General features: G+C 48.6%; 1 protein-coding gene across 1 annotated transcript in view; it reads left to right on the plus strand.

The window, feature by feature from the left end:
• The first annotated feature begins 202 nt into the window (after positions 1 to 202).
• LOC113836092 (protein stum homolog) overlaps positions 203 to 23,746 on the plus strand; it is a 42,005-nt gene continuing 18,461 nt past the window's right edge. Inside the window, exon 1 of the mRNA XM_027418843.2 lies at positions 203 to 404. Within this exon, the coding sequence (XP_027274644.1) occupies positions 203 to 404 (202 nt within the window). The remainder of the gene's footprint in view (positions 405 to 23,746) is intronic.

A 23,746-nucleotide genomic window follows, 5' to 3' on the forward strand; every position in this document is an offset into this window, starting at 1 on the left:
GCTGCCCCTCCCGCCCTCCGCCCGGGGTGGGGGCGTGGAGCGCGGGAGGGCGGTCTTCATTGCCAGCCTCGCAGCACCCGGAGCGTGCTGGCCTCCTGAGCAGGGCGCCGAGCGCGCAGCCCAGAGCCGGCAGCCGGCAGTCGCCTGCCCTCGTGTCGCCTGCCCTGGGCGGCTGTCGGGTTCCTGGAGAGCGTGTCCAGCCATGGAGCCTTTGCACAAAGACGCCGAGACGGCGGCGGCGGCGGCCGCAGTGGCAGCGGCAGATCCCCGGGGGGCGTCGTCGTCCAGCGGGGTGGTCGTGCAGGTTCGCGAGAAGAAGGGCCCCCTGCGCGCCGCCATCCCCTACATGCCCTTCCCGGTGGCTGTCATCTGTCTCTTCCTCAACACTTTCGTGCCGGGATTGGGTAAGAAGTGGGAGGGCCGGACCCTTGTGACCCCTTGAAGCCCTGCTGTCCCTGTGACCTGGGTTGCCTGCTGGGGAGTGGGTAGGGCGGGGACTGGGCACTGGCTGAGACCCATGGGTGTGCCCACCGGCCTCAGACTGTGCTCCCACGATTGGTCTTCTGGCAGGTGGCTGAAACCCGCGGAGTGGGCAGGTGAGGGACAGGTGCCACGAGGGGGGTCTCTGACCGCAAGCGAGGTGGCCAGGTAGAGAAGAGCTATAAACCTGGCGGAGAATCTTGGAGCCCCAGGCAGGGACCCCAGGGCTCCCTGGCTCCAGGCTAGGCTACGGTCCAAGCGAGTGGAATCTTGACACTTCTTCCCCACCGAGCGCATCTTTCTGTGATCCCACTACTTCGGGAAGGGAGGAGGCAGAACCGGAGGAACTCATGGCTGAAGTGGTTGGTGGTGGTGGGAGGGTGACCAAGCTCCAGGGAGTCTTAGAAGTTGATTGAGCTGGGGGAAGCCGGGAAACACAGATTTAGGAGACGCACTGTGTCAGGTCATACTTTCACATGGAGCGTGTGTGTGTGTGTGTGTGTGTGTGTGTGTGTGTGTGTGTGTGTGTGTGTGTGTGTGTGTGTGTGTTTGGGTCACAGCTCTTGAGCCAGAGTCTCTTTTCCTGGTGCCTGCATTTTTTTTCCAGAACCCCCACTGTACACCGAGGGAAGGGAAGGGTGTTTTTATTATATAGTTTACACGCAGGTGGATTTGGGCTGCATGTGGTCAGAAGTGAGCCGGGTAGAAAACAGAGAACGCTCCCCAATAAGTCTGTGTGGGGCTCTGGCTGTTTGGACACACCTTAGTGAAATCACTGTCCCAAAAATAGTGACTAAGGGTGAGTAGAGGTAGACAATGAGAGCTTTTCGGATCTCCTCTCTCCAGCCCCAAATCTCCAACTGCATTCTCCTCCCCCACCCCAACTTGATTGCTTGCCACCAGTGGACCCTTCTCAGCAGCCGGCTGGCGAGGAAGGCATCTTATGCATTCCCCAGAGAGCCTGCCTTTGCCAGCCAGCTAGTTGCCTGCGCATGGCTGCAAGTTCCCAAAAGCAGAGGTCAGCTAGAAGTGGCCTTTCTCACGGTCTTGCTCCTAGCAGGCTCAGCAGGGACCTCTTCTGCGGTGGTTTTGAAGGCCACACCCACTCAACCTAACCTGTTGGCTTTTGTGTGGAGCTTAAGTCTCTCTGTCCCCGAGGGATGCTGTGGCTAGGAGTCCTGTCTAAGTAGACAGTCAGAGCTTTTAGCTGGGCTTCCCCCTTGAAAGATGCCTTTAGTGGCCCGCCCCACGTTTGATGTCATCAGGCCAACTCTAACTGATCCTGCCAGGAGCCAAGTTGGTGTTAATTTCCATGCTCAAAAATGTTCACCTACTTCCCCCACAACACCAAGATCACAAGTCAAGGTGCATCTTGATAGAATTTTTTTCTAAGTTTGAAATGAACACATCGTAGGCTTTTGAGAAAAATGCTGTGGAATCAGGTGGGCAGGGCTTCACTGAGCTGTTGCTGGAAAGGGAACCAGGGTTGTGGGAAACTGGCCTTAGGAGGTAGCAGGGGCACACCTGCTGCTGATGCACCAGTCTGGGTGCGAAGCACTAGGTGTCTTTCTACCTCAGCCCTACTGCTATGACAGCACCCACTCCACTCACCCCCAAAACCTTACGCCAGGGATCTTGCTTTCTCTCCTTTACAGTTCCCTTTTGTAAGATCAGAATCTTGAGGGATTTTTTTTTTTTTGTGTGCGCGCGCGCGTGCACACACACACACACAGAGCTTTCCAAGAAACTTAGATAAAAAGAAACAAACTACACAAGAAAGGACAGGGAAAATGTGGCATTTAGACTTGTATTTTCAGCAAGTTAACCCAGACTTTTTGGGGGAGGGGATGCCTGGTTCTGTAGGAGACTGGACTGATGAAATGTGAGAGGTTAAAACCCAAGGCTTACTATAAAAAATACTCTAGATATGGTGGGTTCATGTGTCCTTCTTTCTCTCTCTCTCCTTTTATTTTCTTTTTCAGATAAGGTCTTGCCATATATTCCTGGCTGTCCTGGTACTTGCTAGGCAGCCCAGGTTGGCCACAAGCTCAAAGCAGTCCTTCTGCCTCAGAAGTCCATGAGCTGGGGTCATTACTGGCTGGCACACTGGACACTCTGCTTTGGCCTTGTTTGCCTCATCTCTGGGTGGGGTAGCTGGGACAGTGGCAGCTCTGCTTCTGAGTGCTTCTCATCTCTCTGCATCCCTCTGCACCTGCACAGTGTCCCGAACCACAGACCACAGACCTCCAAGGCATTCTCCACCTCACCTCGCTTCCTGCTCCCTCCACAGACCTGGTCGGGGAGTGGTTTGGATGGTCTCAGCCCTTGGAAGTCCTCCTCTTGGCTCAGGTCTGCTTCTGCTAATCCCCCTGGCTTGTTCAAAGATCCAGAGACAACTAAGTTTTCAGACTGCTGCTTCTACTCTTTGATGAGATACAACTTCTTCTAATCCATCTACCCCCTTCATGGGGCCAACTCCGGCATCGCCATATGTCAGGCACTGGGGATGTGAGGATTAATGAAGCAGCCAAGACCAAAGCCTGTGCAGGAGAATTAGTACAAACTTTGAATTTGCTCCATGTTAGGAGGGGAGCAGCTCCTTCTTCCTGGGGGTGGGGCGGGGTTGTTAGAGGATGCTTTCGAGGTGAGGCAGCTGTAGGGAAACTCACCGTGTGGCCCCACACATTCCACTCTAGAAACCACTCAGACCACTGACACAGATTCTTTCATCTGGAAATTTCCTTTCTTACAAGTTCTTTACCCCCCCTTTTTTTTTGCAACAAAGAGGGGAGCTGGTATTGGCTGAATGAAAACTATCCATGCTGCTGGTTACTTAGGCCCATCAGTCTATAAGACCTGCCTTGGAGGAGCAATATCCTTTAAGTCCTCCAGGCTCTTCTCCATCCATGCAATGATATTATCCTTGGATATTAAGGTCTAGCAATAAGAGTGATGCTCCCTGCCTGGGGCATGCATGGAGGGAGAGGTAATTTATAATCACTTTCTACTGTCACAGTTAAAATGTTTACTCATTTATTTTTGTGGTGTTGGGGATCAAATCCAGGGCTCTGCACAGGCTAGACAAGTACTCTACCACTGAGCTACACATCATATCACCATTTGACAAGAAAAATAATCTTGTCAAATGGTGATATGACGGTGAGGAGAGACATCTTTATCTCAATCTAGTTAAAGGCGATCACCAAGTCCTTCATGTCTTAAGAAGATATATATATGTGTGTATGTGTGTGTGTGTAATGAAAGTTAATTGTTGTGCCCTAAAATGGTCTGAAATGCGTCTGTTGTTGAAGGGTATTGCTATGCTGCCATATTTAAAAATTATTACCCTCTGTGATTTGGTGAGATATAACTGTTAATGACTCCGAGAGACAGAGCAGGTAACAGGGAGGCCTCGTCCACTGACCATTAACTATTCCATCAGACCTAATGTTGGCCATCAATCTCCTGCTGACTGTCACATAAACATTTATGCCTCTCCTAACTCACTGCTTACCCTCTGATGGGACAGAGGGCTTCCTTCCAGCAGGGAAACCTCAGGCAGGCTCAGCTTCTAGTTCTTTCCTTTAGCCCAAGGCTAAAATCGATAACTAATCAGCCCCTACCTTGCAGTGTCTTTTGTATTGATGACTTTCTGTGACCAGTTTGAGAGTTTAATATGTGTTCAGCCAATAAACTGAACAAATCCCTCGAGAGTAGCAACTATTTAAATTTTTTTTCTAGAGCTCAGAAGCTATAGATGGACACATATTGACAACATTACACTCTTGGAATAGACGCTCGAGAGCACCTGGCCCGGCACCTTTATTTAATGCATACAAGAAATAGGCCCAAGGATGGGAGAATCAGGAGTTTTATCTTCTACTCAGACCTCTTAAGGGAGTTACTTGAAAATGCCTCTTCAGCAGAGTAAAGGAGTATCTGACAGACCATCACATTAACTCCAAGAAATAATGGCCCTACTAAGACAGGGGAAGGGAGGAGCCCATCTCTCCCTTGACCGCTGGGCTAGTGTTAAGCACAGCTGCAAGTCTGTTAAGATCACAATTGGTTTTCATGCTAAGGAAGCTGGCTGCTTGACTGCTGAGGAAGAAAGAGCACCAGAAGAAGGCAGCTAAGGCAGTGGAGGCAAGGGATGGCAGCAAGCTGAGGCTAAAGAAGGATAGAAGACTAAGAAGACTACAAAGGGCCAGGGAAGGGACATTGCAAGCTGGCTGCAGAAGGCTTTCGGGGAGTTGTGAAGTCTTTAGGAACAAAGGTCTCAGGCCCTGAGCCAAGAGCATTGATACTGGCTGGTGTTAAAGGCTAAATAATCCCAACTTCCTAGGTCTAAAACAACAACAGCAACAAAACTGTAACACTGCCAAGGCCTGAGGAATCCCAAACCCCTAGGCCTATACAAGGGTTGTAACATTTGAGGGCTAAGGATCTTGTTACTGGAGGCCTGAAGGAAAACTCTAATGGGAAGATGCTGTCTGTGGTTACCTGTTGCCAAACACTGAGTGGGAAATGAAAGCTGCCAGTGGCCAGGGTTGAGGAATTTCTCCTGACTACTCACAGTTTCTACCTGGGTAGAGCAAAAATACCATCCAGCTGACTGGTAGTGCTACTTAGTCCTTCCAGGAAAAACAGCTGAGAGACAACTTAGCAGCCTAGGAGGCAGCCAGTCTTCATTGGAGTAGGAGGGGTGGAGGGCTCTGTTAAAGAGGTCTCTGAGGGTGTCACGAAACCAGGACATTCCACACAGTGGAGAGTATTACTGGGAAAGCACAAGAAATTAAGATTTTAATGGGAAAAAAGAATGCAAACAAGAAAAACAGAGGGTAATTAGTGTGTTGGCTTGGTAGTTTAAACCTTCAATCCCGCACTCAGGAGGCTGGTGCAGGAGAATTCCAAATTTAAGGCTGAGCCATATTAGCAAATAAGACTCTATCTAAAAAACAGAAAAGGAAGGGAGGAAGAGAAAAAAGAAAAGTCAGTCAGTAACTGTAGCAGATAAAGAGCCTCGCAAGAGCATTAAGATCCAAGGGTGAAGCAGCCCAATTAGATAACAAACCATCAGACTTCAAAAGGGAGTGGGGAGACTTCAAACCATGGCTGGGAAAGAATTTTGAGGCCATATTATGGGCTGGGCCATATAAGGCACGTTTCGCACATCAACAAGAAAAAAAAAAAGGCAGTTAGAAACTCCATGTTAACAAACCAAACACAGTTTCATGAGTGGCATACAGGAGCCCAAATATGAGGCCATTTAAAGCGTGACCCAATTGTGAGTAATGTAAGGGACAGAATGTAAAAAAGAATCTGTGAAGTCTGTGTCGCGTGTGTCCTTGGTGCAGTGGTACAGGAAATGGGCTCTTTGGCTCTGCGGTGGGAGTATTTGCTTAGATACAACAAGGTAAATTCACCTTCTAAAATCAACAAAACACTGCAGACCACTTGAGTAACGTGTAAAGACTCCCACCTTTACAACATAAAATGCAAAACAGCTTAGAGAAGGCAGACAGCACAAGAAGAAACAGTGGAATGGCGGCAGACTAAGACATTGTCCCCATTCTTCTTTATCCTCATGAAAGGACGACGCACATGCTCGCCTGATGCCATATGGCTTATCCGCTGCTCATGGAGGAGAGTACTTTCTCCTCTGCCCTTTGACATCAGGCTCGGCATGAGATTGATGCTGAACAGATCTTGTGAGGTTCTGCCTGAATCCTGGCATATTGGAAGCAGGGTATGGCATGCCATGTGAGACCTAAGTTAGAATGAAGGGTTTGTTAGTTTTCATTGCTATTGTCCTGGAGTATGTGCCAACGCTGACTCGCAGGTAGAGGTGTTAATATGCTGACTAACAAGGGTGGGAGTGAAGAGATGCTTTTATAGTTGACAGGTAAATAGAGGGTACTAGGGTGACCAGTACATAAACTGTGTTAATGGTGTACTGGGACAATGGAACAATGGCGGCGTGATGGGATGAAGACAGAACAAGAGTAAAAGGAGATGAGGGTTGATGTACCAAGCTGATTTTGATATTTCATAGCAGAAAGTCAAAAAATGGCATCTAAAGGTGACCAGTCAGGAAACATACATATGCTCTTTGAAGATCAGGAGAATGAAAAGTTGGCATCATTGTTTTTCTGTCTGGTGGTTCATCTCTCTCTCTCTCTCTCTCTCTCTCTCTCTCTCTCTCTCTCTCTCTCTCTCAAGACAGGGTTCCTCTGTGGTCCTGGCTGTCCTGGAACTCGCTTTGTAGAGCAGGCTGGCCTCAAATTCAGAGTTCAGCCTGCCTTTGCCTTTGAGTGCTGGGATTAAAGGTGTGCACCACCACACCTGGTCCTAAAGACAGCCTCTCTTGACCATTCGTCTGCCTCTGGCCATTTTACAGTTCTGTGCTCTCCTTTTTATCATAAAACTGTCTCTGAAAGTGTCCTTGTCTGGATTTGTGGTCTCCAGCATGCTCTCTTTTTAAAGTTTTACCTTTGTCACTCACCTAACTTGCACTTGTCAGGGTCACCATCTCCTCCCGGTTGCTAGATCCAGGGGCAGTCTGCCATCCCTCCTTCCTGTGCCGATCATTACTGGACTCGGTGCTTATTCCTTTCTCCTTGAAATGTTTTCTTCATTTGGCTTCATGTTCCTTATCCCCGTGGCTCCCTCATTTCTTTTGCTTCTCTCTGCAGCCTCTAGACGTGGGAGTTCCCCGGGGCCTCGATCTTACTTTGATCTTCTCTCTTCTGCCTACACTTGCTGCCTAGGCTTTAAATCACAGCTTCATGAGGATGACTCCCAAGCTCAGATCCTTATATCTGTCCCTGCCTCAAACTCCAGAGCCTCATATCCAACCCAGCACCTCCCTTCCCAACCACAAGGTATCCTGGACTGGGCCTTTCCAGAAGCAAATGCCTGTTTTCCCCCCAGACCTGCCTTTCTCTTACCTTCTCCATCTCAGTGAATGTCCCTGGCTTGAAACCAGACTCACCCTTGACCCTTCTTCATTCACACACACCCCTGAGAAATACTCCTGTCTCTGCTGCCAAACTCCACTCTAGCCTACACCTCTACCTTTCTTCAAATTATTGGGATAGCTGTGTGTGTGTGTGTGTGTGTGTGTGTATGCAGTCTGTTTGTGTGCACACACATTTGTGTGTATGATATGGGGATGCTATTTGTGTGTGTATCCATACAATCAGTGTGCACACATATGTATGTGTGTATGATGTGGAAGTGCTATGTGTATGTGTGTATACAGTCTGTGTGACTGTGTATGACTGTGTGTGTGTGTGTGTGTGTGTGTGTGTGTGTGTATATATATAGTCTGTGTGACTGTGTGTGTGTGTGTGTGTGTGTGTATACAGTCTGTGTGACTGTGTATGTGTGTATACAGTCTGTGTGACTGTGTGTGCCCGTGTGTGTGTGTGTGTGTGTGTGTGTGTGTGTGTGTGTGTATGCAGTGTTTGTGTGAACACACATTTGTGTGTATGATATGGGGATGCTGTTTGTGTGTTTGTGAGTATACAATCTGTGTGCACACATATGTAGTATGTGTGTATGATGTGGGGGTGCCATGTGTGTGTGTGTGTGTGTGTGAATATGTGTATACAGTCTATGTCTGTGTGCACACACATACATATGTATGATGTGGGGGTGCCCCGTGTGTGTGTGTGTGTGTGTGTGTGTGTGTGTGTGTGTGTGTGTACAGTCTGTGTTTATGTGCACGAACGTGTATATAACGTCGGGTGCTCATGCCACGGCACGCATGTAGAAATTAGAGAACCACGCAGGCACCCTTCCTCACCTTCCACCTTACTTGAAACAAGGTCTCTGTTGGTTTTTCTGCTGCACACACCAGGCAAAGTGGACCGTGAGCTTCTAGGAATTCCCCTGTCTCCACCTCTCACCTCCCCATAGGAGTCCTGGGTTGCAGATCTCATGCAAACTCTGCTGTGCTCTTGGATTTTACATGAGTTCTGGGGATTCAAACTCTTGTACTGCAAGTGTTTTTACCCACTGAACCATCTCTCTGACCTGCTCGATTTTGAGATAGGGTCTCACTCTGTAGTTCAGGCAGGCTTCCTGGCCTGCAACATTCAGCTTTGGTAGCTTCTTTTTAAAATTTTCCTTCATTGTGTGTGTATGGATGTTTTGCCTGAATGCTGTACATGCCTGCACCATGCATACAGTGCCTGTAGAGCCAGAAGAGGGCATTAGAGCACCTGGGACTGGAGTTACAGATGGTTTGAGCCCCCAAGTGGGTGCTGAGAATCAAACCTGGGTCCTCTGTAAGAGCAGCCAGTGCTCTGAACCACTGAGTCATCTCTCCAGCTCTGTGGTGGCTTCTCCAATGGCCTTCCTGCCATCACTGCATGCCCTTTGTGGTGTCTTTTAGAGTCTGTTCTCAACATATCAGCTAGATCAATCTTTTAGAAGTGTGACTAAGTTAGAGCATTTCACTCTTGTTTTAAATTCTCAAAAACAAACAAAACAAAACAAAATAAAACCACAAAAACTAAACCAAACCAACCCCTCTCAAATAGCTCCCACAGCACTCAGTAAAATCTCGAGTCTTGTTATAACTTATACAACACCAGGTCAGATTTCTTCAGTGGGACATTATTAAGGTCATATAGGAATCTTACAGGACTTCAACAATTCTGGTACCTAAATTACAAATTTTTAAAAAAAGATACAGGAAAAATAATATATATATATATATATATATATATTATTGTTTCAATATCAATGAGACTTTGGTGTTTCTTTTGGTGTATAATGAGTTTTCAAAACCTGACAAAATCCAGCATGTGTTTTATGCCTGCATAATTTTGAGTGTGATTGTTGTGTGATCTGTACTAGTGTTTCTTCTGAGATATAAGTTAGAAACTAGCTGCAGCCAAGAGTAGACACTGTGTGTGTGTGTGTGTGTGTGTGTGTGTCTGTGTGTCTGTGTGTGTGTGTGCGCGTGCCCGCGCTGTGGGGCATTTCAGTGATGAGGAGGTAGTCCACTGATTTGTGACTGCCTTCTGACAGACCTGTGCTGCACACCTACTGTGTGACAGCCCTGCTTTGGAACTAGAGTACAAAGACATAGTAGGTAGGTCCCAGCACTCAGGAGCTAATGGTCTCCCCAAGAAGGAAGGCCAGTAGATACAGAATGAGGTATGTGATTTCTTGAGGGTGCTGTACCCTATCTGATATAGTCGGCTGAGTGGTATGGAAACTGGAAGTTCCTGTTTGTGTTTAAAACTTCCAGGCTTCTAATACCAGTTTGTTAATATATCCCTGAGGCATGCATGGTGGCTGGTGACTTAGTGTCTTGAAGCTTCAGTTGGGGTTGGGTGGGTGGTAGGTGGATCTTCAGCATGGGAACATCCCTACCCTAGGAGAAAGGAATGCTGATGTCACCTGGCCAGGATGGGTGACTTATTCTCAAATGGGATGGAGACAATATTTTCCTAATTAGAGGCTTAACATATGTATTAATTATACATTTGCTTTATGAAAGATCATAAGTTGCACAGAAGAAGAAACTTTTCTTGAAAAGACTAAAAATACACAAGACCAGGGTGATCCTTGAACATGAAAGGGTGGGGGCCATGGCCAGGGTCCTCTCTTAAGCAGAGTATTCCATCAGCTTGGTAGACTAAGATGTTTGACCTTGAAGCACAGATGAGTTTGGTTTGAGTGGAGAACATTCCTGAAACTTCCACAGGTAAAACAATCCAACTTCTCTAGGGTGATGGAGCTAGAGGGCCTTCCAACCGCTTCCATTTACAGATGAGGAAAGGGCTACTCCTTTCTTCCCAGCGCTCATCCCATTTTACTATCCATCACCACAGCCTCATGCTTTCCTGCTTGGTCACTAACTATGTGTTAAATTAAGGGAATGTAGGAGGAGAAGTACTGGGGACAGCTGCACAGCCATTGGACCGGCAGAGGATGGCTAAGCCAGAGCTGCCAGCACCCTCCTATCACATACCCCAGTTCACCACACTCAGCTGTAGTTGCTCTGTTTAGTGCATTCATGTAGATGCTTATATATGTTACGACACAACGCCACACAAGTCTGCTGTTGAAAGTTTGCAAGCTTTGTGTGCCAAGAAAATTTTTGTTCAGGTGCCCTTGTGTCGGAGCAATGGGTAAGGGTCCTGTGTCTTGTCTCAGAGGCAAAGACACGAGTCCCTAACTCAGAGAGTGAAGTTACCTTAGCACCACCTTAGAGACTAAGGGTCATTGTCTGGAAGGCTGCTGGTGTGTTTTCTTTGTAAAAGAAGCATCTTCCCAAGCAGGACCTTTTCTCAATGGGGCAGAATGACACAGTGCCATTGGCACACATTGAACACAAGGCATGACCTCGACAAGTGAACTACTCTCTCTAACCCTGCCTTTGGCATTAGTCACATGGATGGCATTGTCATACAGAATGACACCATGAGGCCAAGCTGCTGGAGTTTAGGACTTCCCAGGTCTTGGTCTCAGTGTGTCTGTGGTATTACTTTACTATTTCAGTAGACGTTTGGTGTTGCAGGCTAAGCACATCTCTGCCCATATCTCAGCTCTGATCTTTGGGTCTTGCACTCTGAATCCTCAGTAGTTCCCCACTGAACTAAGTTTACAGTCCATGTTGGATCTCAGAGGTCTAGTGAGCTGCAGCTGTGTTTTCTGCCTCTACCTCACTGTCTAGTCTTTGCAATCAGCCTCCTCTGAAAGATGACTTTACCACTCTAGTGAGATTGGCTCCTTTTTTCCTCTGACGGGTCAATCCACTCAAGCCATTCTCTGCCTCAAACTCTGGCTCGTTTGTGACTCATCTTAACCCTCTCCTGTGAAATCATATCCCCGAGGGTGGGAACTTGCTCTACTCATCTTCTACCTCCTGTGGCACTTTCTGCTCATCCTAGGGGTATTTGCCAGAGTGGAGATACATTTATATTCTGACTGTACCGTGGCTGCAGTAGAACTGCTAGAGTTTGGAATAAGAGCCCTTTAAAGGTCAGATGCTTGGTCCCCAACCTGTGATAGTTTCAGGAGGCCATGGAATCTTTAAGAGGTGGGTCTTAGTTAAGCCACTGGGGGCTTGAAGGAGACGTTGGGATCCCAACCACTTCCTGATTCTATGCTTCCTGGCTGTCAAGGGGTGAGCAGCTTTCAATCACCTCAGGCTCCCACCACTGTGTGCTACCTCACCTGCCACAGGCTGAAGAGCAACAGGCAGAGCCAAACAATCATGATCGGGAGCCTCTGAAACCACGAGCCAAGATAAACCCCTTCCTTTCAGTCCATTTTCTCTGGTATTTTGTTGCAGTAGGGGAAAGCTGACAAAAACAGAGTCCTTACTCATTGATCTGAGGACGTCCTTATCCAGGAGTCACAAGCTTCCACTCACTTCTCAGTCTCCCTGAGCTCGTGGCAGGTAGGTTGGCATTCCCAAGGCTCTGAGGAGGCTGAGGGTGACAGGGGAGTGGTGTGAGGTAGCATGTGTCTCTCTGATGAGCCTCTGGAGTCTCGACCACCAAAAGAGGAAGTGTAGAACTAAGGCCCATGTACTTGATCTGTAGGGGATCCGCTGGAAGGCTACTCACTACCTACCCGTCATCAACCCTGCCCTTTGAAGTTGTATTTCTAACTACTGATAAGTGTTTAGGAAGTGAAGGAGCTGATCAATCCTTTTCAAAATTTACTACTGCTACTATTATTATGTGCATGGGCATTCCACCTGCATGTATGTCTGTGCACCATGCTGAGTGCCTGGTGCTTGCAGAGGTCAGAAGAGGGTGTTGGGTCCCCTGGAAATGGAGTTACAGATTACTGTGAGCTGCCACATGGGTGCTGGGAATAACACCCAGGTCCTCTGGAAGAACCACAAATGTTCTTAACCACTGATCATCTTTCCAGCCATGAGCTGATCAATTTTAATAAAGCTAACAAGCATGGTGGCAATGAAACATCCCCAGTATTCTGAAAATGATAGTTGTAATGGTTGTCCAACCCTATGAGAATACTAAAAGCTGCTGAATTTTTAAACAGATCAGCTTTATAGTATATGAAAGATAACTAAAGCTGCTTAAAGGTAATGTCACCAAGTAAGGGCATGTAGACATTCTTTACCTCCTGAAATGACCTCTTGAGGAACATGTTTTGAGTAACCTAAATTAATTCATGAGAAAACATCAGACAAACTCAAGTTGAATCGCGAAAACTGTCATGAAAGTTAGGGTTTCTATTGCTGTGAAGAGACACCATGACCATGGTGACTCTTAAAAGGAAAAACATTTAATTGAGGTGGCTCACTCACAGTTCAGAGGTTCCGTCCATTATCATCATGGTGGGACACGGCAGCATGCATGCAGACATGGTGCTGGAGAAGGAGCTGAGAGTCCTACATCTTGCAGGCAACAGAAAGTAGTCTGAGATACAGGGTGTGGCTTGAGCATATGAGACCTCAAAGCCCACCCCCACAGTGACACACTTCCTCCATCAAGGCCACACCTCGCATTAGTGCCACTCCCTTTGGGGGCCATTTTCTTTCAAACCACCACTGAAGAAATTTAAAGATAGACAGTTAGCCAGGTGAGGTGGCACATGTGTAACCCCAGCACTCAGGAGGCAGACAGGAGGATTGTTCAAGTTTGAGGCTAGCTTTGTCTACACAGTGATAGACAAGCATGGTCTTGGACTAGATCCTGTGATGAGGCTAGCCTTGTCTACACAGTGATTGCAAGCTTTGGACTAGATCCTGTGCTGAAAAAGAAAAGGATACCAGCATAGACAGAGACAGCTGACAAAGCAGGGCCATGGGCTGTAGACTTGATAAGACAGTCTATTAATATTAAGCATCCTAAGTGTGATAACTGGGTTATAAATATGTAAAAGATTATCTCTGTTCTCTGGAAACTCATACCAGCGTATGAAGGCACACCATGAAGTCAGCAGCCTATTCACTAGGGATTTCAAAAAAAAAAAAAAAAAAGGATGGACTAGGCATGTGGCTTAGTTGGTAGAGTACTTGCCTAGCCAGCTCCAATCCCTGGGTTTGATCCCCAACACCACCTAAAACCTAAAAGCATTGTGGTGGCAAATACCTGTAATGCCAGCACTCAGAAGGTGGAGGCAGGAGGAACAGGGCTTCAAGGGCATCCTCGGCTCTCAACTCTGTCCAGAAAAGAAGAAAGAAGGAGGAGGAGGAAGAGGGGGAGGAGGAGAAGGGCAAAGGTAGAAGGAGGAAGAAGGAAGAAGGAAGAAAGACCGGGCAAACGCAGAGAAATACTGGATGCTGGTAATCTGATAGAGTAGACTGGGGTTCTCTGGAAAAACCTTGAAATTTTTTGCCAGTTTGAAAGTATTTTAAAACAAAAAGTTAAAAAAGTTACATAGCTAAAAGCCAGATATAGCCAAATGGTTCCAACAGAGAAATTACACCTAAATTCCAAATACCATCCCTAAGGCAGTCACACCTTTTCTTAACATGCTTGTTGCATGGCATAGATAGCATTTACCCAGGTTCCCTAAGGAGATTTCTCTAGGGGGGTCCGCTATTAAAACTCTAAGGACACAAGAAGTTGTTTGACACAGTTTGGAAGTTTGAGGTGCCTCTTGCCATCAGTAAGGGCTTGTCAGTCTGGTGAGTTTCCTGATTGTGCAAAGGCAGTGCACAAGGCCAGATTCCCCCTGGTGGCCTGACAGGTCCTTTGGGACCAATCAGGAATCTGAATGCTTCAGCCAGAACTGGACCGGATGTCACAGGCACAACATCATTGGGATGTCTTTCTTTTCTTGGTTATTCTCCATCTCATTTGGACTCCAGGAATCATTCATGGGGCTCAGAGAAACCAACTCAAACCAGTAGTCAATGAGTCAGGCCAAGCACCAGCATCATGAGCCTTGGCTGCTTAGAGAGATGTGTGGGTTGAGTGCACAAGAGGAATTAGTCCCGGAATCACCCTGTGGCCTGACTCAGAAGAGAAAGAGTAAACATGACCATCTTAGGACCAAACTGCTAGGCTTCTGGACTCTTCTACAGAAAGGGTGATGGCCTCATGCCCTGAGCTCAGAGATTTGGCCTCCGTGTTCCTCGGTCTGCTGCCCATGTCTAGATGGAGTCCAATAGGACCTAAGGGGCTTTATAGAGCTTGGAGACTGGCATGGGCTGGAGGGTTAGGTGACACAACAGAGTCATGGGTTTGTCGTGTATTGATACTGAATTGCTTAGGCCTATGGTGGGCCCGGCCACTGTGTGCTTTATTGTCCCTGTGGTTCATTCGGCAGGCTGTTCTAGAGCTCTGTGGTGGGTTCTGCTCAGGCCCCAGAAAAGACTCAGGATGGAGGTCTTCTGGGGAGGTAGAGCCAGGGAAGGGAGGGGTGGTTGGTCCATCTCCCTAGGATTGTTTCTGGCTCCTCACTTTGGTTCTTAGGGGGCTTCTGGGGACTGCCACCGACTATGGCACTGAAGATGGTGGCAGAACCCAGTTTGTATTGAAATCAGGAATCCACTCTTCCCAGTTGTCTGGTCTGCTTGCCGCTCTAACTGGGGGTATTCTGATGTGTCATGTGGGTAGTCTGGTCTTTTTGCACCTTCTGTGTGTCTCCTCCAGCTTGTGGCCCAGGGCAGAGCCCCAAGTAGAATTCCAGCCATCCCTGTTGAGTGATGATCTGGGCAGTGTGCCTTTGGGACTGAGGCCTGCATTCCCAGCTTCCTTCTTCAATAACTGTGCTTTTGCCATGATGGTGCCACTGCTCCTACCTGGCCCCATTTGAGGTAGGGATGGTTATTAGTCCTGCTTTCTTGCTTGTGATGAGATGGTTATGGAAATGAAATCAGGCGCAGGGAGCCAGCCCTGTGGGAGCCCAGCTCTCCATCTTGACCTCTCTCCGTGCTTTCAGCTTCTGAATGCATAAGAAGTTCTCCCCTCACAGGGGAGAAGCAGACTGGGGAACGGGCTCCCCCTGCCTTCTTAGTCCCCTCATCTATTTCCACTCTTTTGTGATCTGCTCTGTACCTGAAGGTTGTCCTCTGGGGCCGCATTGCCACTCCTTGGTCCTGTGTCTTCCAAGGAAGGTTCTGGCTAGGTGGAGGAGAAGAGGGGAGAGGTTGGGGCTAGGGCTTCTTTCTTTCTTCTGGCTGTTAGGCTATGGCCATGGCTTTTAGCCTGCAGCTTCATTCTCCAACCCAGCCTTCTGGCCACCCCTTCAGGACTGGGTATGCAAGCTTTTGCTTTCTGTTCCAAGCTTCTCCAATTTAGAGTTTGCTTCTTACATGCCCCAACTGGACCACGGAACCCTGGGTTGTTAGCCCTGGCTCACACAGCACCCCCACCCTCTGCTTTTCATGAAGAAGTTGGTTTCTACTTTCTTCCTCCTGGAAACTGGGAACAGCCGGCTCTAGAGCCTGAGCATCCTGCTGTCTGAAAAGCGTGGGTGGCTGGCTTCCAGATGGCTCTCGGTGCTCGGTGCTTGGGGTGGGGGATGCCATGATCCCAGGTGGGCTGGGAAGAGACTGACTCTAGGAGGAGTGGCAGGTAGCATTAGAGGGTGCAGAATAGGACTCCCCAGCCTGTCTCGTCCCGGGACAGTCCTGGATCCTGGTTGCTTGGCTTTTGGAGCTCTGTGCCACCTGCTGTTGACTTGAGCACCTCCAGCGACAGGACTCAGGGTTCTACTTGATCTCCTGGGGAATGTCACTCCTTCCCTCTGCCTGGAGCCCTCATTTTGGAAAGTGCAACATCTGCCCAGCCCGTGGCGGTGCACAGCTGTTGCTCCTCACTTCTCCAGTGGCAAGGGAAGCTGAGGGAAGCCAATTCTCTCTGCCAGCAGTGTACTTCCCACTCTGAGGATCCACCATTTTGCTTGCTTGCCTTGCTCCCAGTTTCCCTCCTGTGGAGCCGGAGACCCAGTCTGGAATGGAAACCATTGCAAGGTTTGATTTTCCTTCCTGTGCTCACAGAAAAAGCCTCCAGTGTTTGCATTGTTCCAACTCGCAGGGATCCCTTGTTATGAGCCAAGCCATCACAACACTCCTATCGTGCTTTGAATCTTACAAAAGACGCCAAAAATTAGTGCATCTTTTATTGAAAAGCACCCCCTTTCCCAGCCACATCAATGGCATGCTTAAAAAGCAGAGGTTCTGACTGGGTTCTTGTGAATCTGCCCCCCCCCCCCGTGTGATTTGTGTGCAGACTTCTGAGTGAACAGGTTTTATAATAGAGTCAGCCAGGCTAAATCACAGTGGCGGAGGCTTATGCAACTGCTAAAAACCTATGAGTTAAAAATGGAATAGTCTTGCAGAGTGGGGAAGGTAATAATATCAGTGACGTGAAAATAGAAAGTCAGAAATGAGTATTTCAGCAATTTGAGTCTCTTAGCCACATTCCTTCCGCACCAGAAGAGTTTGGTGTCATTTTCCAGAATCAATCCAAAGAGCAACCTCTTATTAGAGAAGTCAAACTTTGCTTTCATGGAGCCAGCCCTCTGCTCCCCATTAATCCAGAGTCAAGAGCCCCTTCTAGTGACTTTTTGCCATCAAACACATGGTGTGTTTTGTTCAAATCCCTGCGTTCGTTAATGCCCATAAAGGAACAGATTTTAGATTTTTTATAAGTGGGTTTTTGTTAATTTGCTATTTTAAAAATACTTGTGAGACCTTTACTGTTGCCATGGTGATATAATTTCCATAAACATGATTTTTGTGGGGAGTTTTGCACATTGAAGGATGAGGTTGATATGCAGTGTTGGGGGGAAAGTAGGTGTTGAATTTGGCAGCAAATACATTCCAAGAATCCATGCCACAGCAGGGCCCTGGGTCTCCATAAACACACTGACACCTTCAGGCCCTGGGAAGATTAGAAAAATAGGATGAAAGGTCACAGGCTTTTTGCTGGCCACTTAACCTGTCCAGGTCAGAATGACCCAAGGTCTTTCCCCAAACCACTAGGATATCAAAAAGCCTTACATCGCTTTGAGCCACCCAAGGAGTAAGGGCTCTTTTTCTCTTTAACCATGTTTTCCCAAACTTCCACAGAGTGTATTGAACTGTTAAAGTGCAAAAGGCTTGCAAATGAAGCCGAGGGGGGAAACAGAGCTGTTAAACAAACAAACAAACAAAAAAAAAACATTGACTAAGAAATAGTTTCTCACCCAGGAATGCCAAGGTTTAAGGTAGATGGCCTCAGTGAAACAAGCACTCCAAAGTTGCTTGTACTAAAAAGCACCGAGCCCTCACTTGGGCCCAGGGTAACTGGAAGCCGAGTAGAAGCCTGGCTCCCCCTCCTTCATTATTCTGTCTCCTTTGGCTCAGACCCCTGCTTGACTCTCGGAGACATGGTGATCCCTCAAAGAGTGCCTGGCTACCTAACTGGTCTCATCACTTTGGATTCCAGGAAGAGCAAAGCTTCCTGGGACAGGCCCCCACCTCATACCAGGGTGTTATCTACAGCGGTGAGGCTGTACCTTAGAGCAGCGGCAGTCTTCTTCTGAGAGAGACTACCTTGGGGGACTTATGCTGAAAGGGTGATGGCAGGACCACACCTTGACCAAGACTGCTTAATTATGTTCTTTCTTGCTGTCCCTCTTCTCAGTGTGGCCACAGTGAACTAAGTCTGCTCTCTCTGTTTTGTTTGTTTGTTTCATGTTTGTGTCTTTAATTGGCACACTGGATGGGTGGTGAAGCCCAGCCTGCCTGTTGGGGCTGCCAGAACTGAGGCTTTCTCTCTAGGAACTCCAGTTACACCAATGGCACTAAGTGGCATCATCTTTTATCAATAGGCCAGCCATCAGTGCTGCTGACTCACGGAGGATCTGTGTCCCCAGGAGTGGACTATAGGAGAGGTGGAGGGAGGAGTGGGGCAAATAAGAAAGGGTTTGAAAGGCCATAGGAACTGAAAGTGACTGTGTGGTAGCAGGACTCTCAAGAGAATGGGTCAGGATTTGACTCAGCACGGCCTAACTGAACACCTGGGCATAGACAAGGGGTTTGAATCATCCAAAACTATGACTCATGAGGAATTATGAATTACTAGAAAGCCATTGTGTTGACTGCAGTGCCAGAAACACCCAAGAGGGCCACCCAGAAGACGAGGTACGTGATAGTGTCTGGCCAAACAGAAGGTGTGCGTGCCAGATGTGTGCGGGTGTGAGCATCTGTTGCCATTGTTCTGTGTGTGCTTAGGACGAGTGTGTGTTGGGAAGTTTGTACCCTGTTAGAAAGATGCATCACCTCAGTCCTGTGAGTCTCACCCTGTGGAAAAGGCCTGCAGCTACCCCCTTGTGCAGATGGCCAGACTGCTGGCAACGTGTGATCTGTTGATGAATGAGACATTTCAGGTAGGCCCTTGCACTTTCATAACAGTGAGTGAGACCAGGGCAGGCCTTATGTCTGCGGTGCTCTGGACTGTGGGTCACACTAAGCTCCAGGAGAGATGGCTTCCTCTCCTGCTTTCCCACCTGTCCAGGGCCTGCCAGGGCTGCTTAGGGGACTTCCCAGGCATTTTGGATGTGCTCTAAAATAGCCCAGAGTAATTTGGCAGGGAAGGCTGCGGGAACGTGGCTTACCACCCTGTCCAGGGTGGGAGTGGGAACCGGTACATCGCCTGCCACCCAGCTCCAGGCTCTTCCCACAACACATTTAATTGAAAATGTTTTAAAGCATCCATAGCTGGCAGCTTGGCAGGGACCGGTGGGTGGCCAGGAGGGAGAGGATCCTGCTGAATGGGGAAAGCAGTGGCCTGCACAGGGCCTGTCTTCTTCTCTGATGCCCACTGTTTGGGCTGAGCTGTGGGCAGAAGCCTGGACTTCAAGGTACAAAATCCTTGGGGAAGAAAGCCAGCTGGTTCCGTCTCTGAGAGGCAAGAAGCAGTAACAAACCCATCCAACTGCTCCCCAGAGGAGTGTCTGCTGGGCAGCATCCCTAAGCTGGCTCCCAGTGAGGGCATAGCTGACGGTCATCAGTCAGGAGTCCAGCTCACTGAGGTAGTTGCGGGGAGGTCTGTTGTGTGCAAAAAGTTATGTGTGTCCTTCCCCAAATCCCTATGATCTTTTTCTGGATTTATTTGTTTATTTACTTATTTATAGCTGAGTGCTCGCTAACTTGCACCCTACCACATGATAGCTGTGTGCTTGTGGTCAAGTGACCTACCTCTTTTGCATTTCAGTTTTTTTTTTTCCTTTTAAAGTTTTTGTACTTTAGTAATCTTTCCTGCCTCCAGGTTACAATGTTTGTCTCCTGTGTCTTCTGGAAGTTTGATAGTTTTAGGCTTTACACTGTTTCTATGTGTACCTCAGTTTCTTGATCTGGAAAATGGGGAGAATAGTCCCTACATCTTCTGACTCTCTTAAAGAGAGCTAATTTGAGTTATTATATATACGGCCCTAGAATAAATAGTACTTTGCACACAGTGGAGATTAAGAGTCATTGCCCATTGAATGTCACTGTGGTAAAGTCACCTCAGCCTCTGTAGTCTAGCTCTACAGGGGCCCAATGCTGTGTGACTCAGGAGGGCCACTAGACCATGGGCTGATCCAGTGGAGGAAAGGTTCTCATTCAGACTGTGTCTCTGAGCTTGGCTTGGAACACATGCTTAGTTGATTTGAAGAGATACAGCTGTTCTGTACTTCTATACTGCTGACCCCTGGCACGAGGGACATCAGAACCCCCTGGAAGTCTGGCAAAGTCCCCACCTTCAGAGAGGCTGTTGTAGCCAGCACAGGAGTGGTGTGGGGGTGTGGTCTGCACAGTTTAGAAAGCACTTCTGGGAGGCCTCAGTGGAAGGTGACTCCAAAGCCTGGGCTTGGGGAAAGGAAGCCCCACAGTGGTTGTTTCTGACAGCAGCTTGTCTTTGTAGCACCTATGTATGCCCGTGGGCAGGAAAGCATGGGCGAGTGGGGACCCACATGGGAACCCTTATGCCTGGTACAGTCAACCCAGAAGATCCGAGCCTTGGGGAGACGACCACTGGGAGTGTAAGTGCATGTGGTTTAAATCCAACTGAACATGGAACTGCTTGGAAAAGAGGGGTAAGGTTGGGCATCTTAGAAATGCAAGAAGCTACTGGCGGACAGAGCCATGGCTTACTGGTCATTCAGAGTCGCCCCAGTAAGACCACCCTAGAGCTTCAGGCTGGGCTGGCCGGCACTGCTCATGCCTCCCCCTTGAAGGTCCCCCTTCCCAAGCCCTGCTTGATGCTTGCAGATGACCATGGCCGCGATGAACCTTCTCTACCCCAAGCCATTGCTCCACACTCTGGAAGTGGCTCCTCTGCATAAACGGAGCATCCATTGGGTTTTCCTTGAGGTTCAAAATGTGGCCTTTGGCGAGCAGCTGTTCACATAAACTAAACAGGGCCCAAGAAAAGAGTGGAGTGAGGAGGAATGTGCTTTTCTAGAGCAATGTTTAAAGATACATCTGGGATTTGTTTCTTAGCAACAGGGCTCATCCAAAGCACACTGGCAGTGTCAGAACACCCGGCAGTGCTCGATGCCCGCAAGCACGGTGTAAAATAAAATAAAAATGTACTGAGCGGGAGCCAGGAGCCAAGCACAACTCTTCCAACAGGTGGAAAAAGTCAGAACCACAAACAGATGGAGATGCTATGGGGTGAGTCTAGAGCACCAGGGTGGGTACCAGGGCCAGGCCACACTGCCCTCCTCCCTCCCTCCCTCTCACAAGACCTTCCTTCCCTCTCTCCTTCCTTCCCTCCTTCCTTCCTTCCTTCCCTCCCTCCCTCCCTCCCTCCCTCCCTCCTTCCTTCCTTCCTTCCTTCCTTCCTTCCTTCCTTCCTTCCTTCCTTCCCTCCTTCCTTCCTTCCCTCCCTCCTTCCTTCCTTCCTTCCTTCCCTCCCTCTCACAGGAAGGAAAAGAACTTCCTTTCCTGTGAAGATCATAAGCCTGCCCCTCCTCTGGTCTCCATCCTTCCCAGCCCAGGAGACCCAATATCCAGTCAAAGGGCAAGCCCGTTAGCCTGAAGAATGGGAGGACATAGAGGGAAACAGTCAGAGACTCAGAATTTCTTAGCCCCATTTTGTGCCGTCAGAACCCTGTACAGTCTCGACTCCTCAGAATAACACCGTTGTTTTAAAATACGTTTTAAAATGTATCTAATAGGTTGATGTCTCAAAACACCCCAGTGATATCAGCAAACAGTTGCCAGTGGAAGTGTTATCTGTGGTGACATTAAACACAAAGCTCCAGCCCCTGGAGTATTGACAACTGTAACTTGAAGTAGTGGCATGAAGGGTGGTTTGAGAGCGTGGCTTCACTGATGAATAGCAGCGCATAAACTTCTGTCCAGGCAAAAGCTTAGCGTCTGTACTCGCAAGGAAAAGAGATGCTTAAATCAAGGCAGAGGTCAGTAAAACTTGAGGCGGGATTTTGTTTTCAGTGTCTCGGTGTAGATCCTGGCTGTGTGCACCAGGCCACCCCCATTTCCTGTCCCCTCCTCTTCTTCCCACACTTCTTCCATACCAACACTGCCTTGTGTGCACCGGTGTGTACAGACAGACAGACACAAGAATGAAAACAGGTTAGGCGATGTAACAATTTCAGCTCTGTAAGAACTTGTCTCTGTGCCGTTCGGTAAGCCCCCGGTGTTACCTTTCCTTAGAAGGCAGAATTCACAGCACAGGTTTTCTCGGGTCAAGGCCACTGGAAAGTCATTTGCACATGCAAAGAGAACTCTTGGGTATTCTTGGAATATTTTTCAGTCTGTTTTCCCCCTCAAATCTACCTCATTTATTTAACACTTTTGATAGGCAGGTATTAAGTGTCTGAGATGCAGAAGGTCCTCTCCTACATCTGGGGTCTACAGGGATATTCTTAGGAAGCTGCACTCCAGTGGACCCCAGGAACCCTGAGATGGGAGAGTGAACCTGTAACATTTCACCACCTGGGCTGGGGATGCTCATGGTTTGTCTAGGCTCCTTTTAGGAGCTGAGCATCTCAGTTAGGTTTCCAGAGACCTGAGCTGCCTAGGGACTGTCTTCCTGGTACCCAGGTGGTCTAACTGCTTGGCCTCAGAGAAGCTATCCCAGTCTCTGAGCAAAGACCTCAGAGGGGCTCTGCTCCAAGAGGCTCTGACACGGCACAAGCCGGAAAGTAGTGGGCTTCATGGTGCCTAGCCATTCTGAAGGACTGGACCACGGCCACAAACACCCTTGCTGAAGGGACCCGTGAGAAGACTCTCACTTCATAGATACAGACACTGAGGCAGGAATGGTGAATTTCTCAGGGAACTATTCACATTAGTTAGCATCTTTTGGCCCTTTAAAATCTATTGAGGAGGGGCTAGAGACATGGCTCAGTGGTTAAAAGCACTGACCGCTCTCCCAGAGGACCTGGGTTCAATTCCCAGCACCCACATGGCAGTTCCATGTCTATAACTCCAGTTCTAAGTGACCTGACACCCTCTCACAGACATACATGCAGGCAGAACACCAATGCACATAAAATAAAAATAAATTATTTTTTTAAAAAATCTATCCAGGAGTCTGAATGTCCTGCATCTGAGCTGGGAAGTCAGCTCTCTCAGTGAGCAAGCAGACTGTGGGAGTAAGGCACAGGGGGACAAGTGGTGTGGACAATCCCTCCCACCCAGTGACAGTTAAGTGTCCAGCATCAGGGTGACCTTAGAGGCTGGGTCGAGTATCTGGGCTCCCCACCACTGGCTGCAGACTACTCAGGGGGGCTCTGTGTATTACGGTACCCCTCACACCAGACCTCTGAAGTGGGTGCTACCTATGACTGCCACCCTACCTGGCAGGAGGAGATTCCGAGGCATGACCACGGGAAACCTGGTAGCCCGGCACTAGGAGCCAGCCCTTGATTTCTGTCCAATACTGCCTCCCTTGCAAATCGCACTAACCTCAAAGGACCACACAAGGCCTGCATGGAGTGGGCCGGCACAGAGTGAGCCCTAGTAAAGATGAGTGTTACCATGCTACCCTGTCACTCTGTCATCAGATAAGATGGGGGACTCAGTCGTGCAGAAGAATCGGGGACCACCTCGACCTGAAGGGTTCCAGAAAGACCGGTTGACCTGAGTTGAGGGTGCACCAGGTTGCTGTGCACCTCCACGCCATTGGAGCACCTCGAGCAGGTGAAGTAGACGGTGCAGGCAGGAGACACACGCAGGCTGCACAGCTCCCAGCTGGTAGCTGGGTGGTGACGAGCAGAATGAGGTGGTTGAGTGGCCATAAAGAGTTTGGACAGAGAGGGTGAGAGGACTGGCACCCAGCCAGCCCTTGCTTCCACAGTGCCTGCCAGCGAGACA

Source organism: Cricetulus griseus, chromosome 5 (genome assembly GCF_003668045.3).
Source record: "Cricetulus griseus strain 17A/GY chromosome 5, alternate assembly CriGri-PICRH-1.0, whole genome shotgun sequence".
NCBI classification, from domain to species: Eukaryota; Metazoa; Chordata; class Mammalia; order Rodentia; family Cricetidae; genus Cricetulus; species Cricetulus griseus.